The sequence below is a fragment of the Antechinus flavipes genome, chromosome 1 (assembly GCF_016432865.1).
Source record: "Antechinus flavipes isolate AdamAnt ecotype Samford, QLD, Australia chromosome 1, AdamAnt_v2, whole genome shotgun sequence".
Classification (NCBI taxonomy): domain Eukaryota; kingdom Metazoa; phylum Chordata; class Mammalia; order Dasyuromorphia; family Dasyuridae; genus Antechinus; species Antechinus flavipes.
Window position 1 is genome coordinate 675,659,319 of NC_067398.1, and position 14,828 is coordinate 675,674,146.

Sequence of the window (14,828 nt, forward strand, 5' to 3'; positions counted from 1 at the left end):
GATGGTCAGAAAAGAAATGCAGACAGTGAAAATTTTCTTTTATTAAACTTGGAATATATAATCATGCAAGTAAAAAAAAATTCTAAAAATACAAAATATACCCTAAAATAAATATAGGGGGAAGAGGGACTCATACTGATTTGGATAAACAGTCTTCAAACTTTTATACTCCAATTTTCATTATTATTAAATCTGTTATGGTGATCTGTGATCCATGATCTTTAATGTTTGTACTCTAATTGTTTTGGGGTACCAGAAACTATGCTCATATAAGACAATGAACTTGATTGATAAATGTTGAATATGTTCTAACAGCTCCACCGACCTGCCATTCTCCTTTCTCTCCCTCTCCTTTGGCTATTCCTTGAGACACAGTAATATTAAAGAACATTATATCAACCTAGTTGACAAAGAAGGGATAGGATTTGAGAGGACTGACTTCAATTCTGGAAGAAGTTCTCTTGTGGGTACAATTCTATCAAACAGCATTACTTGTTACAGAGAAATCTCTCATGAAAAGAAGAATCAACAGTTGCAACAAATTTCATTGTTATCTTATTTTAAGAAATTGCTATAGCCACCCCAAACTTCGGTAACAGCCAAAATCATCAAAACAAGACCCTTTATCAGCAAAAAGATTACAACTTTGCTGAAGGCTCAGGGGATAGTTATCATTTTTAGCAATCAAGTATTTTTAATTAAGGTATGAACACTGGTCTTTTTTTAGATATAATACTATTGCACCCTGAGGGGTGCCTACCAGACTGACATTTTGATCTGAGAGGCAAGGAGTTGGGTGAGAGAGCTGAGTCACAATGGGCAAATGGGGAATGGTAGAGTTTTGTTGGAGACAAGCCACCCATCTTTCTACTTTCCAAGTGGTTGATCACCCATTCTCCCTTGATTCCCCTGGAGTCCTATCCTAACTTCCATTTTAGAGCTCAGCAATATCAGTGATTTCCAAAGTCTTTTCCATTCCTATCAAGCCATATTCCCATAATATGGATGGGTAAACATTTATGGATTTCCTTCTAGACCCTGTGAAGAGATTCCCTTCACCAGGGCAAAACAACACCTGCCCTGGGACCTGGAAAGTTACCAAGTTTTCTTCTTCCCATTGTACACATAGGAAAATTGAGGCTGAGAGAGTCAAATCACATGGCTTGACTGTGTTCTTAGAGCTGTCAACAAGTAAATCTTCTATTCCAACTCAAGCCATTCCTGACTTTATGTAGGTCTAGCATTTTCCATTTAAACTTGTTGTTCCATGTTCTAAGCCACCCGTAGCTCTGACAATCCACATTTTTATATGAGGGGTTTGTCCAGTTTTGAGCTTCGGTGCTCTAAGATTCCTTCTGTTACTAACAAGTAAATCACTGCTAATGATAGATGAAGTGGGTAGCAGAGAAACAACTCCCATATTTACCAGCATCCCCTATGTGTGGCTGCTCCTTCCGTGGACAATTCTGTGGAGATGAAGGGTCTGGGCTATCTCTAGGGATAGAATAGTCTTTGGATACCCAAGGGTCCCAGAGCATTCTCAGAGGATTTAAAGTATTCGAGGGAAGTGCAATGGTCTGAAGTAGTTATATGTGGTAAGAGACACCAGATTGTCTTTAATGAGGGTGAGAGGTCTGGACTATTCTTCTGGATGTAAGGACCTACAGCTATACCTGGAGGGTATGGGCAACTTGAGCCATCCCAATGAGAAAGGGAGAAAAACAGAGCTGATCCTAGTTGTGTGGGGGTCCTAATGTAAGGGATAGTATTATCTTTAGGGACTAGGAAAGGTTCTTAGAGGGAATAGGGGGTCCAAGATGTTTGAAAAGCTTGGGTGTCCCTAAGGAGTTTGACGGGTCCAGACCAATCCTTAAGAGTATGAAAGGTCTAGGCCATACCCAGAGGTTGTGAAGGGTCTTGACTAAAATTAGAGGCTTATGGGGCAGTCAAATGGTGCAGTACAAGGAGTATCAGCCCTAAAGTCAGAACTGTGGCTGAAACTAAGAGATTCAATGTGAAGTGGCAGAAAAAATTACTGGCATTAGAACCTAGAAGTTCTGGGTTCATATTCAGACTCTGCTATTGCAATGCCAGAGAAACTGAGTCAGGAGAGAGATTAGAGTTTTTAATATTTTATTAATGGGAGAGTAAAATTGACTGGACAGGATTCTTGTCTCAAATTATCCAGTCAGACAGAGATAAGTATACTGGGACCAAGGAATCCATGTTGGTCCCAGGCCTGGAGGAGACTATCATCCCAAAGAATCCAGCCTCCAGCCTCCAGCAATGAATGGAGGAACCCCAACTTCTTAAATACCTTTTCTCTAAACAAAGGAAGGGGTAAGAAGTGAGGGAAAACCTCTATCAGGATAGGGAGGCCATAAATCCTAGAAAACCCAGAGACAGGATGTCTGAATACAAAGAAGTAAAGATATCAGTGAGGTATCTTAGAATATTTTAGAGAGATATTGTAAATTCTTAAGGACAGAAAAGAGTCAGGAGGTCTACTCTCTTGTTTATCTTGCTAATTTATAACCTTAGAGCAAATAATCCTCAGTCTTAGTGGGTCAAAAGGGGATTTACAGCTGAGACAAGGGAAACTAGTGCAGGGAAACTGAGTCAGGACAGTTAAAGACAACTGTGGCATAACACTATTAACTTCCTGTGTGACCTGGGGCACGTTATTTCCCCTGGGTAAAATGAGTAAGGCAGCTGGGGAGTAAAGTAGATAGAGTGCCCCGCCTGGAATCTTCCTAATTCAAATCTGGTCTCAGGTACTTACTAGCTATGTGACCCTGGACAAATCACTTCACTCTGATTGCCTCAGTTTTCTCACCTTAAAATAAGGAGAAGGAAAATGCACCCAATATCTCTGCCAAGAAAGTTCCAAATGGGGTCACCACTGAACAATAAAATGACTGAGTCTTAGTAGATGAACTCTAAGGTCCCTTTCAATTCAAAGTTACTGTTCCCAGACTATTCCTGAAAGATGTGAAATTCCAGGGGACTTATAGGAGGTAGGGGCCCTTGTGTTGAAAGCCCTTTTGTTATCCTTAGGGAGTTGCTATAATTTTTAAGGCTATTGGTCCCACCCTTCCTTCTGAGAGGGCCAGGTTGAGCTGCCAAGCACTGACTAGGAAAGGTTGAGTAGGTATGAAATTCTGGCTCCACCCTTTCCCCAGGTGGACGGTTCCCCATTCCTCCCTACTTCCCTTCCCCCTGTACAACACCGCCACCGACTCCACCACCACCACTTCTCTCAGTCTATAGCCCACTCCCATCCTGAGGTGCCCCAGTACCGGAGGGCAGCACCTGTCCACAGGTGTGCGAGGGCGGGGGAAGCCAGGGGATGGCTGAGTCTGTATAGTTGCCTGTGTGCTGGAGCCCCGAGCTGAGTGACTCACCTCAGTGGAACTTGTCGCGGAGCAGCGGACAGCCGGCCCGAAACTGGCAGCCCCGAGTTCTTCCCCAGGTGGGCCCCCAGCTGAACTCTTCTCCTAGCCATGCCGGGCCAGCCTCTTCTCTTCGCCCTGCTGCTGCTGTGCTGGAAGCTGGATGTAGTTGGAGGTAAAGGCTGGGAACCCGGGCACTTTCTCCTAGCTAGACGCTTGGGTAATCTGGAGGAGTTAGAAGTGGGGGGAGGAGAGGAGGGGGAGAGGATACGGGTCTGACCTGAGCTGCCACAGATGCGCCTCCTCCCCACTGCGTGCCCCATACACCCAGCAAAATGTAAATGACGTTAAAGAAATCACTCAGTTTATCTCCTTCTTTTCCCCAGGCAGACTTCTTAAAATGTCTACTGGCTATTCCTGAACCCACTCCAGGAAGTGTGCTGCTCGGTATCAAATAATTCTGGCAGTTGTTTTAAATCGTTTTCTGTCTTCGTCCTACCTAGCATAGGACAAGTAGCCATCCCTCAAGACTTGGTCATCCTAGATTCACAGACTGCTAGAACTAGAAGGAATCTAGCAATTAGCCCTCCCAGTCTATCTCACCCCTTTCCTAGGAGATCACATTTTCTTGTTTTTATTTCTGCTTACTATGATGTCCTGAACCCTCAGTTCTCCAGGAAGGGTTAGGTGAGCACTGACCTGTTTTTTTCCTTCCAACTCAGCAAATATTTCTTTCAGTTTTGGCTTTTTGTTTTTATTACCCTCCATGGGGGCAGCTGGGTGGTGCAGTGGATAGAACAACAGCCCTGAAGTCATGAGGACCTGAGTTCAAATGTGATCTCAGACACTTAACACTTCCCTAGTTATATGACCCTGGCCAAGTCACTTAACCCCAATTGCCTCAGCAAGAAAAAAAAAATCACCCTCCTTTTTGAATATTAGAGGCAATTAGGTATCACAATGGCAAGAATTTTGGACTTTTATTTGGGCATGACTGAAGGTGAATTCAAATCCAGCCTCAGACACTAACAACCTGTATGACTCGGGGCAAGTCACTTAACCCTGTTTGCCTCAATTTCCTAATCTGTAAAATGGAGATCAAAATAGCATTTACCTCCCAGAGATGTTGTGAGGATTAAATGAAATCTTTGTATAGCACTTTATAAACTGTAAACTGTAAGCGCTAACTTATTATTGGCTTTGTTACAAGGCATTCCTTGGATAGTGGGTGATATCATCATCACAATTATCATTAATATCATCAACCTCATCATCTTCATCACTATCATTATCATCATCATCTCTTACTGCCAACCAGCTGTCCCATGTAACAAATAATTAAAAAGAAGAAGACAGATCAGCAAAGTTAACCAACATATTGAATATTCCACATCCATACATACACTATTCCACATCCACAGCCCTTATCTTACCTTTATACTCCCTCCCCAAATGTGGGGACTCTTCTCTCTTCTCTAGGGCAAAGCTTGATCCATATACTTACCCATTAAGTTAGTTTCTCATAAAATGTACCTCAAGTGATTTTTATAAGCATAGTCCTAGACTGAGTTCTGGTTACAAAAGTATCCATAAACTGATATGTTCGTGAAGGAGAAAGGAGGAAGTCAGTAACTGCTTTAGGAAGGGGTGAAATGGAAGAGAGCTTCTTTGACTAGAGGCTGGAAGTCGAAGTGGGATGTTAGGGGAGAGGGATCGGGGATGACTTTGTAGTAGACAGCACCTCAGCTGGTTGGGGTAGACTGAAATGGGTGAAGAGAATTGTGTTCCAGGTTGGGAGAGGAAGGGGAAGTGGGGTCTGTCTGCATGAAGGCAGAGTCCCAAGTCATGATAGGAAATAGCATGAGATTAAAACAGGAAGATAGGTTCCAGGTTATGAAATGCCATACTAAGGAATTCTCTCACTTAATCTCTCAGTTCCTCACTTATAAAGTGGGGATAATCAAAGCACACACCTCCCAGGATTGTGAGGACCAAGTGATAATATTTGTAAAAGTGCTTAGCACAGTGCCTGACATATAGCACACACACACACTCTCTCTCTCTCTCTCTCTCTCTCTCTCTCTTCTCTCTCTCTCTCTCTCTCTCTCTCTTTCTTTCTCTTCCTCTCTCTCTCTCTCTCTCTCTCTCTTTCTCTCTCTTTCTTTCTCTTCCTCTCTCTCTCTCTCTTCTCTCTCTCTCTCTCCTCTCTCTCTCTCTCTCTTCTTTCTCTTCCTCTCTCTCTCTCTCTCTCTCTCTCTTTCTCTCTCTTTCTTTCTCTTCCCCTCTCTCTTTCCCTCCCTCCGCCTATCTCTCTATCTGTTTCTTTCTTTCTGTCTTGCTTTCTCTGTGTATACACATACACTCAAGTGTGTGCTATTATTTATTATTATTAAATGTCAGCAGTCATTAAAAATGATTTAGACATTCATAGGTTACAGATATATTCCTAAGGAGAGTTAGGGAAAGCTGGGGGTGATACCAGGTAGTCCAAAGAAGAGAGCCCTGAATTTGGAGAGTTAGGAAGTCTGGGTTCTAGTCTCAACTCAGCAAATACCTCAGTTGTACAAATCACTTCCCGTTTTTGGTCTCAGTTTGCTCCTTTATAAAATAAATCTGTACTTCAGCTTTCTCGATTGTTCCTGACAGAGTCATATGATTCCAGAGGTCTGTGTCCACTATATATGGCATTAGGAGGTACAATAGTTAGGGGACAAGGGAGAAAGAGAGAAGATTGATGGGAAGGAGAAGCAGAATCCCTCTGATAATTCAAGAAAACCATACAGTCTCAGCCAGATGTTTGAACCTTAGTTGTTTCCGGGGATACAGCACTGAGCTTGGATTCAGGAAGAACTGAGATTTAATTCTGTGTGAAGACATTTTCTATATATGTGCAATCCTGGGCAAATCCATTAACCTCTGCCTGCCTCACTTTGCCCTTAAATGAAAAAATAACATCTACCTCCCTGGACGGTTGTGGGGATCAAGATGAAGTCATATTTTTGTTAAGTGCTTCGCAAACCTTCAAGTGCCATAAATATACTAGCTTGCTATTTATTAGCCCTTGGAGGGCACACCTGGCCAGACGGGGCACCCAAAGGTCTGGGAACAAAATAGTGTCTGGGGAGCCAGCCAGAGCTAGAGAGAGAAAGTAGCTGGATTTAATTAGATAAAGAAATATTTACTCACCCACACCCTGGGGCAGGTCCACCTGTGGAGTTCCCTAACAGGGTGGGTGGGGATGAAAGAAAAGACCAGTCAACCACAAAACAGTAGTTGGCCAAAACTGCTGTCCCTTTCACTCCTGACTGCTCAGGGCTTCCCTTTATGGTAGGTGGGGAAAGCCCTACCCTGTGAACTCAAGTGAATTTAAGGCCCTTTTCTTCCTTGAAGCTGTTCTCAGAGCCCTCCCAGCTCTGACATCCTGGGTTCTAAGGCCCTCCCAGCTCTGACATCCTGGGTTCTACAGGCCCTCCCAGCTCTGACATCCTGGGTTCTAAGGGCCCTCCCAGCTCTGACATCCTAGCTTCTCAGGGCCCTCCCAGCTCTGACATCCTGGTTCTAAGGGCCCTCTCAGCTCTGACATCCTGGGTTCTAAGGGCCCTCCCAGCTCTGACATCCTGGGTTCTAAGGGCCCTCCCAGCTCTGACATCCTGGTTCTAAGGGCCCTCTCAGCTCTGACATCCTGGGTTCTAAGGTTCCTCCCAGCTCTGACCTCCTGGTTCTAAGGGCCCTCCCAGCTCTGACATCCTGGGTTCTAAGGGCCCTCCCAGCTCTGACATCCTGGGTTCTAAGGGCCCTCCCAGCTCTGACATCCTGGGTTCTAAGGGCTCTCCTAATCCTGAATCCTGTGTTCTAAGGTCCCTCTTAGTCCTTATACTCTATGTTCTAATGACCCTCCCAGTACTGATATTCTGGATTGTAAGGGCCTTTCTAGCTCTGACATACTATGGCTTTTGGATTCTGGGAACTGCAGGACTTGTTGGGTCACTCTAGCAAGCTAGATAAGAATTTTGAGGGCAAGAATTAGAAGGAAGCCTTCCATCATCATTCAGTTATACTACCAACTTTGCCCTGAATAGAGTGAATTATGACCAGGGATCCAGAAGGTTAAGCCATCTTCTAGGACGGAGCTCTATTTTTAAAGGGTTAATTGAGAAGGAACCTGGAAGTCTGGTTTTTTTGGAGTGGGGGTGGGAAAAGCCTGGAGAGAGGGAAGGAAAATTTCTAACCTATGAGGATTTAGTAGATCTTCTCCATTCTTTCTTTAGGGCATAAATCTTCCAACTCTACCGAGAATATCTCTTCTACCAGCTTCTCCACCACTTCCCACAGTGAATCCCCCTCCACTCCCATCTCCCACAATGGCTTCTCCTCCACTCCCTCCTCCCACAGTGGCTACTCCTCCACCCTCTCCCATAGTGGCTTCTCTTCCACTCCCTCTTCCCACAGTGGCTCCTCCTCCACTCCCTCCTCCCACAGGGGCTTCTCCTCCACTCCCTCCTCCCACAGGGACTCCTCCACTCCCTCCTCCCACAGTGGCTACTCCTCCACTCCTCCCTCCTCTAATAGCTCCTCCTCCACTCCCATCTCCCACAGTAGGTCCTCTTCCACTCCTCTCTCCCACAGTGACTCCTCCTCTACTCCCCCCTCCCATAATGGCTCCCTCTCCACTCCCACCTCCCACACCAGCTGGTCCTCCTCAACTCCCTTTAAAGGCTCCTCCTCAAACCCCAGCACTTCTTTTGGAGCTCCATCAACTGTTACGAGTATGGCAACCCCAGTTAAGGGGTCCACCATTCTGGGGATCAGTGCCAGTACAGGTGAGAACTCAGTCCTGTTGGGTTACCCTGGGGTCAGACTAAGACCAGAGAGGCTGGTCATCATCTGAAAGGGCACCAGGCGGCGCTGCCGCCTTATGGGAACTCAGGAAGGTGTCGGGGCAGCCAGGGTAAAAGTGAGCTCAGCTGGGAAGGATGGCTACCAAAGGAGAGATGAAAGTGTGGGTCAGACTCCAAAGTTCCCAGCTCTGCTTAAGCATCCTTCCCTTTACCTTACTCAAGGGTCCTTGCAAGGGCAGCAGCAGTTGGGAGAGGGGGGAGGGAGGGAAGACATTGATGGGGGGAGAAGAGCCTGACTGAGAATTTCTCTTCCCACCCCCAGGAGAGACCCAGAGAAATCCTGGTGTGGTGATTGTGGTCTGCCTTTTCGTGTCCATTCTGGTCCTGGGCTCAGTGATAGTGGCTGTGAAATGCTTCAGGAAGAACATAAACGGCTTTGAGAAGATGGATGAGTTACCCATGGTCTCTGCCTCTGAGATCACCCTGATTCCTGTCCCATGAGCCCTCCTCCCTCCCTCCATCTCTCCCTTCCTCCCCCTCTTTCCTTCTTTTCCCTCCATTCTTTCTCTTCTTTCTCCTTTCTCATCCTCTTTCTCTAACTCCTTCTCTCCCTCCTCCCTTTTTCCCTTCTCCTTTCCCTCCCTTTTTTCTTCCTTTCCTTTCCTTTCCTTTTTCTCTATTTCCCCTCTCTCCTCCCTCCTTTTCTCCCTCTCCTCTCCCTCTTTTCTCTCCTTCCTTTCTTTTCCTCCTCTCCCTTCCTCTTTCTCTTCCCTTTCCATCACTCCTTTCGCTTCCTATCCTTCTCTCCTTCCTTTCCCCCCTCCACCTTTCTCTCTTTTCCCCCCTTTGTTCTTGCTCCATTCTTCCCTCACATTTTGTTCTATCCTATAGCTACCATCTCATCCAGAGAAAATTATCCTAGGAATAGGTTGAGACTGTCTGGCCCTGAGACTGGTGGCTCAAGGAACCTCCAAATCTGATTTTCTATCTTTTCCTTACCCCAAAGGGGCAGCTCCCCCCCGAATGACTCCTGTTTTTTTTTCCAGGAAACTGTTCGAGAGGAGGTGCTCTTTGCTAGACTGACCCCTCAGTGACACAGATGGCAGTGGGGGATGGCTTCTGAGGGGCTATTGGCACAGCTCCTGCTCACTCATGACCTCTCCCCCTTCCAAAAGGATACTGGTGTCTGTCATGCAATAAAATGAAGATGGAAATGAGACAGAGACTCATCCTGGATCCTTTAATTCCATATATACCTGTACTGTTAAAATTGGGACCCCCATTTTTGACTTTTGATGAAATGAAATAACATTCAGTGCTTTGTAAACTTTAAAGCACTATATAAATGCTATTATTATTTGACCTGAGCATCCCCAAACCAAGGGATGGGGCTAGTCCTCCTCACTCTGATGGGTCATTCTCCCCTCTAGGAAGCAGGACTTCAGAAGGAGAAGCCATAATAGTGTTGAGCTGAGTCCTTTGGACCTTCTCTTATTCTCAGAGAAGTCATCATCTTACTCTTGGTTCTAGAGACCAAGAGGGAACTTAGTGTGTTAGAAAAAAAAAAAAAAGAACAACTTACATTCAGGAAAACCTGGGTTTGAATTTTTGTTCTGCCCCTGACTAGCAATGTGATCCTGGGGAAGGCCCTTCCATTCTTTGCCATAATAATAATAATAAAGGAGAAGAAGAAGATGATAATTTTGATTATGACTAGTATTTATTGATCACATTTGGTTGTGCAAAACACATTATATATATTCTTCAATCCTCACAACATCTGAGGTGAATGCTATCATTTCCATTTTTCAATATTACTCATCTGTAAAATGACTTCCTGGGAAATTCGGCTTCCAGTTTAAGCCTTCCTCCTTGGGGCTCCATTTTCAAATCCCACTGGCTCTCTTCCCTTTCATTTAACTGTTTGGGAAATAGTAGGAAATAGCTTACCCGAAGTCTCACAATGGGTATGGGGCAAAGCTGGGATTCCTACAGGGAAGGGCACAGTTCTGCAGTCCAGAATCAGAACCATATGTTAGTGTTCAGAGGCCTGGCAAGAATCTAAGAAGTGAAAAGAGAACGGCCTCTTTTGATTGGTTCTTGCTTCTGAATCTGACCTGTTTCTGGCTAAAGATACACGTTCCTGGAGCACTAACAACCCCGTATGTTTGACAAGAGTGGAGGGCAAGGACTGAATTTTAGAATTCAGTAGAAATCTAGGAGTTTGGGGGAAGGGGTTGTAATGACCCCATTGGTTCCTTTCCCACTTGGGCTCTCTTCCACTCCTTGGGCCTTTAGACTGACACCCACAGTGTGCAGAGGCTGAGATTAGGGCCAGCTGGGGTTACCCTCGGTCATCGAGTGGCTGGGGGAGGGGGAAGCCGGCTTGGAAGGAGCCTGGAGGGACTGACCCAGGTAAAATATTAACCAACAGCTTCGGGAAAGGCAGGGGCCAGAAAGGTCTGAGAACCTCCCCCCTCCAGCCTGCCCCTTTCTCCTTGGCACTGGGTCAGGTGCCACCCCTACCACTTCCTCTGTCAAAGGAATTGACTGACCCCAGAGGGAATCCTGGCTTCAGGTATGACTCTTTGTCTCCCCTCCACCCCCAGCCCCCATCCCAGGAAGCAGCCGGGCTTCCTGAAGATGTTCCCTCGCCCTTCCTCTCAGGGACAGAGGCAAGTGATCTTCTCTTTGGGTTTAGCTTGTCCCCCCTCCCTTAAAGGGTCAGAATTCAGGCAGGTTAGCCCGAGTCTCATTCTCTTCATTCAGGGCACTCCATCGGTTCTTCCTATACGCCCTGGGCACTGAGCTAAGTGGCAGAAAGGGCAGAGAGGCAGGTGCAGTGGATTTGGAATTGCTCTCAAAGGACTTGGCTTTGAATCTTGCCTCATTTTCTCAACTCTATAGACAATCTCTTCTGGCTTGAAAATTTCCCTGAGGGAGTGGGAGAAAGGGAGAGGATTAAATATTTATTTAAGCCATGTACTAATAATCGCTTTTACAAATACTCTCCTTTGAGGTACATAACATAAGGTGGGTGCTGTTATTGGCCCCATTTTACAGCTGGGGAAACTGAGGCAAACAGCATCAATGACACAAAGCTAGTAAGTGTATGAGGACAATTTGAACTCAAGTCTTCCTGGTTCCAGGCCCATCATCCTATCTACTGTACCGCCTAGCTGCCCTCCTGTTGGGAGGAAGTTAATCAACGTGACCCACAGATGGTAAGAATGCTTGTTGACTTGGCACAAGAGATAGTGAAGATCAGTGGAGAGTGTACTTACTTGGAGTCAGGGGATCGCAATTTAAAGGTCCTGCCATTTACTACCTGTATGGCCTTGGGCCTCAGTTTCCACCTCTGTATTAGGAGGACTAGATGGCCTCTGAATGCCCTCCCAGCTCTAAATCCAGAATTCTATAAACAATCTGTCATCACTTCCTTCTTGTATACCCAAAGTCCTAGTCCCTCACTCCAAAATGTCACATTTTTCTCCCCCGCCCCCTCTATTCCCACTCTGCTTCCCTTGCTGGGAACATTCACACACACACAGTCACGCTCTGGGTCTCTGGCCCCTGCCAGCTCACTGGCCCAAATCATCCAGAGTCCTCAGAGGAGGGTGGAGGTGGAGGCTCCAGGGATCCAGCACACAGAAGGTTAAGGGGCACTGTGGAAGGTGGGGGGTGGGGGGAGCCTGGCTGGCCAGAACTCATTCTTCCTGACTGCCTCCCCTCAGAGGATTCCTGTGCACACAGTCCAATTCCTGGTCTTAACCTACCCGACTAGGCCACCTTTTTCCTACCTCACCACACCTGTGTCAGGAAGTAAAAGGTAGGGAGCCCCTGGGGGAGGGTGCCTCGAACCTGAAGGGCCCAAGGCAACTCCATCAGAGCCGGACCTTAGCTGTGTAAGGTCTGGGGAGTTGGGGAGCAGAACGAAGAGAGGAAGTAATTGCCAAGAACTAAGCTCCCTTAATCCCATCACGAAGACTGGGACTGGGCTCCGGCCCCTTGCTGAGCTCCTCCTGGCCAGTGCCTTACATTCTCTTCGATGTGTGTTTAACTCCCAATCTAAACTTGGCCCCCGGTTATATATACAGAGAAGATTCCTGGCCCTGGACCGGAGCAGGGCACAGAACAGTGTCACTTAACTGCTTGCCTCTGAGGAGGAAAGGAGAGGCTTGAAGGCATCTGTTTAAACAGGTAAGGGAAGGAAGGATTCCGTCCATCTCTATTGGACCCAGATAGATCCGATGCAGGGAGAGCAGAGGCGTCTGTGGAAATAGGAGCCGGGGAGATAGCTGAAGCTCTCTTGGGGACCCCCCTCCTCCATTCAGGATCCTGCTCCAGAGACTAGTCATTTATTTATGGGAAGGGAAAGGGCTCTCGTCCCTCTTTGGGGGCTCCCTAGCAAAACTGTTAGTGATGGAAACCAGCTGTTATGGGGGGGTTGAAGTAAGGAGAGTTGGGCTTCCTATTTCATGAGGTTGGTTGGGGGCTATGGAGAAATGTGTGTGTGTATGTGTGTGTACTCTGGATTTGTAAGAGGCTTTCTAAACACCCCCCCTTTTATATTTTGTGGTGGGTCCCAAAGTGTACATTCTGCGTCTCTGACTCAGATTGTGTAACTGGGTACAAACGGTAACCGTGATGTGTTCTGACCATGAGGGTAGATGTTTAAGAGCTGACACTGTTCATAATGTAGGTGCTGGAACCGGGGCAGCTCAGAATGTCCACCATGTTTTCCGGTGAGGGACACACTGTGTGTCTCAGAGATGTATTTGTCTTTGGCACTCACGCTGTGTTTATAAGGTGTGTGTGTGAGGGTCGGGCTATAAAATATACCTAGCTAGATAAAACACGTACTAAGTGCTCCCGGGTGCCAGGCGCTGTGTTAATGCGAGCAAACTTTGCAGGCTTGTGGAAGTGCCCCATGGGCGTGTCCCCGTAAGCCGGCGGGCTGTTGTGCCACTGAGTGTGCATGCTGGTCCTTCTGGGGAGCCCCTTGGGCCCCAGAGGGGATTTTGGGAGGGTCTCACGGGCCCTTTCTCTCCCTAGACAAGGCCGGAGGCCCCGAGGCCCAGCCATGAGGCGGAGCCGGACCGCGGCGTCCTTCCTGCCTAACGAGGTGAGAGGACCTGAACCCCTGATGGGACGCAGCCCTCCCCCACCCCCGGCCCCGCGGACCCCGAAGCGCTGCATCCCAGCCTGGCCCGAGGGGCGGAGCTGGCGGGAGGGCCGAGCGGGGCGACAGCGGGGGCGGCCACTGAGTAGCAGCAACAGGTTTTCAGGCAGCGCCCTGGCGGCAGCTGGTCAGTGACTGGACAGCGGAAGGAGGGGGGTGAGGGTCAGTGCTTCGCCTCTGCCTGAAGCCAAACAGGGCCTGGGCAGCCGAGGAGGAAGGGAAGTGAGTCCCAAGCCTAACTGGACCCCCCTCCTGCTCACCTTCTTCTCCCTCTTCCCCTTCCTCCTCTTTTTCCCTTCCTTGTGTCTTTCTCCTTTTCTCTATGTCCTTCCCCCTCCTTTTTCTTTCTCCCCTTCTTCCTGATCATTCTCTCCATCATCTCAATCCACTTTCTTCCTCCTCCTCTCTGTCTTTTCTCATCCCTCTTATTTTCTCTCTCGATTCTCCCTCTTCTTTCTATTCTTTTTTCTCTTTTCTCCTCTTTCCTTTCCCCTATCTTTCCTTTCTCTCCTTTTCTCTCTCTCTCTCTCTCTCTCTCTCTCTCTCTCTCTCTCTCTCTCTCTCTCTCTCTCTCTCTTTCTCTCTCTCTCTCTCTCTCTCTCTTTCTCTCTCCCCCCTTCCCCATGTTCTCTCCTTCCCTTCTTTTCTCCTTTCTCTTTCTTCTCCCTACCTTCCCTCATCTTCTCCTCCCTCTTTCCCCTCTACCCTTCTTGTCTCTCCTTCTTTCCTCTCCTTTCTTCCCCACTCCCTGCCTTCTCTCACTCTCCTTTGTTTCTCTCTCCTCTCTTTTTCCCTCCCCCTTCCATCCTCTTTCCTCTGCTCCTGTTCTGCCTTTCTGTTTTTCTCATTCCCCTCTTTCTCTCCCTCCTTCCTCTCTTCTTCCCTTCCTTTCCCTCTTTCCTTCTTTCTCTATCACTCCTTCTACTACCTGCTAGGTTCTAGGAATAGGGTGAAAGACAAAATGCTGAAATCTGGAAAGGACAAAACAGGGAGAGTAGAGCCAAAACAAGTCTATAGTAGGAGCTTATAATAAAGATTTGCATAGCATCTATTATGGTGCTAAGCATATGAGATATATTGTTATCTTCATTTTACAGTTGAAGAAGCTGAGATTAGGTCATTTATCCAAAGTACATAGCTGATGTCTGAAACTCAGGTCTTCTAGAATGAAAAACCAGTGCTCTATCTATGGCACTACCTGATGCCTTGGACTACTGATATAGGCAAGGTAGGGAAAGAGCATCCTTGGAGTCTAGAAAACTGTGGCCCTAGGCCACATTTTGAGGCCCTAGGCAGAACTTTAGCTTGGAAGATGAAATTCAGAAGCTCTGTCTTTCCCTAGTCTGGTAGGTGGTCCTGTCAGGGGCCTACAGGGTGGTAAAATTCCCTTAACAGTCATCGATACAGACTTGGCAT

General features: G+C 47.1%; 1 protein-coding gene across 1 annotated transcript; it reads left to right on the forward strand.

Annotated features, from left to right (window-relative positions):
- The first annotated feature begins 3,222 nt into the window (after window positions 1–3,222).
- Window positions 3,223–9,931, forward strand: LOC127545218 (putative protein TPRXL). The gene is made up of 4 exons (XM_051972335.1): window positions 3,223–3,567; window positions 7,661–8,212; window positions 8,553–8,692; window positions 9,277–9,931. Exons 1-4 carry the CDS (start codon window positions 3,504–3,506, stop codon window positions 9,322–9,324), a joined length of 804 nt encoding a protein of 267 aa, XP_051828295.1. The 5' UTR covers window positions 3,223–3,503; the 3' UTR covers window positions 9,325–9,931.
- Window positions 9,932–14,828: the final 4,897 nt, after the last annotated feature.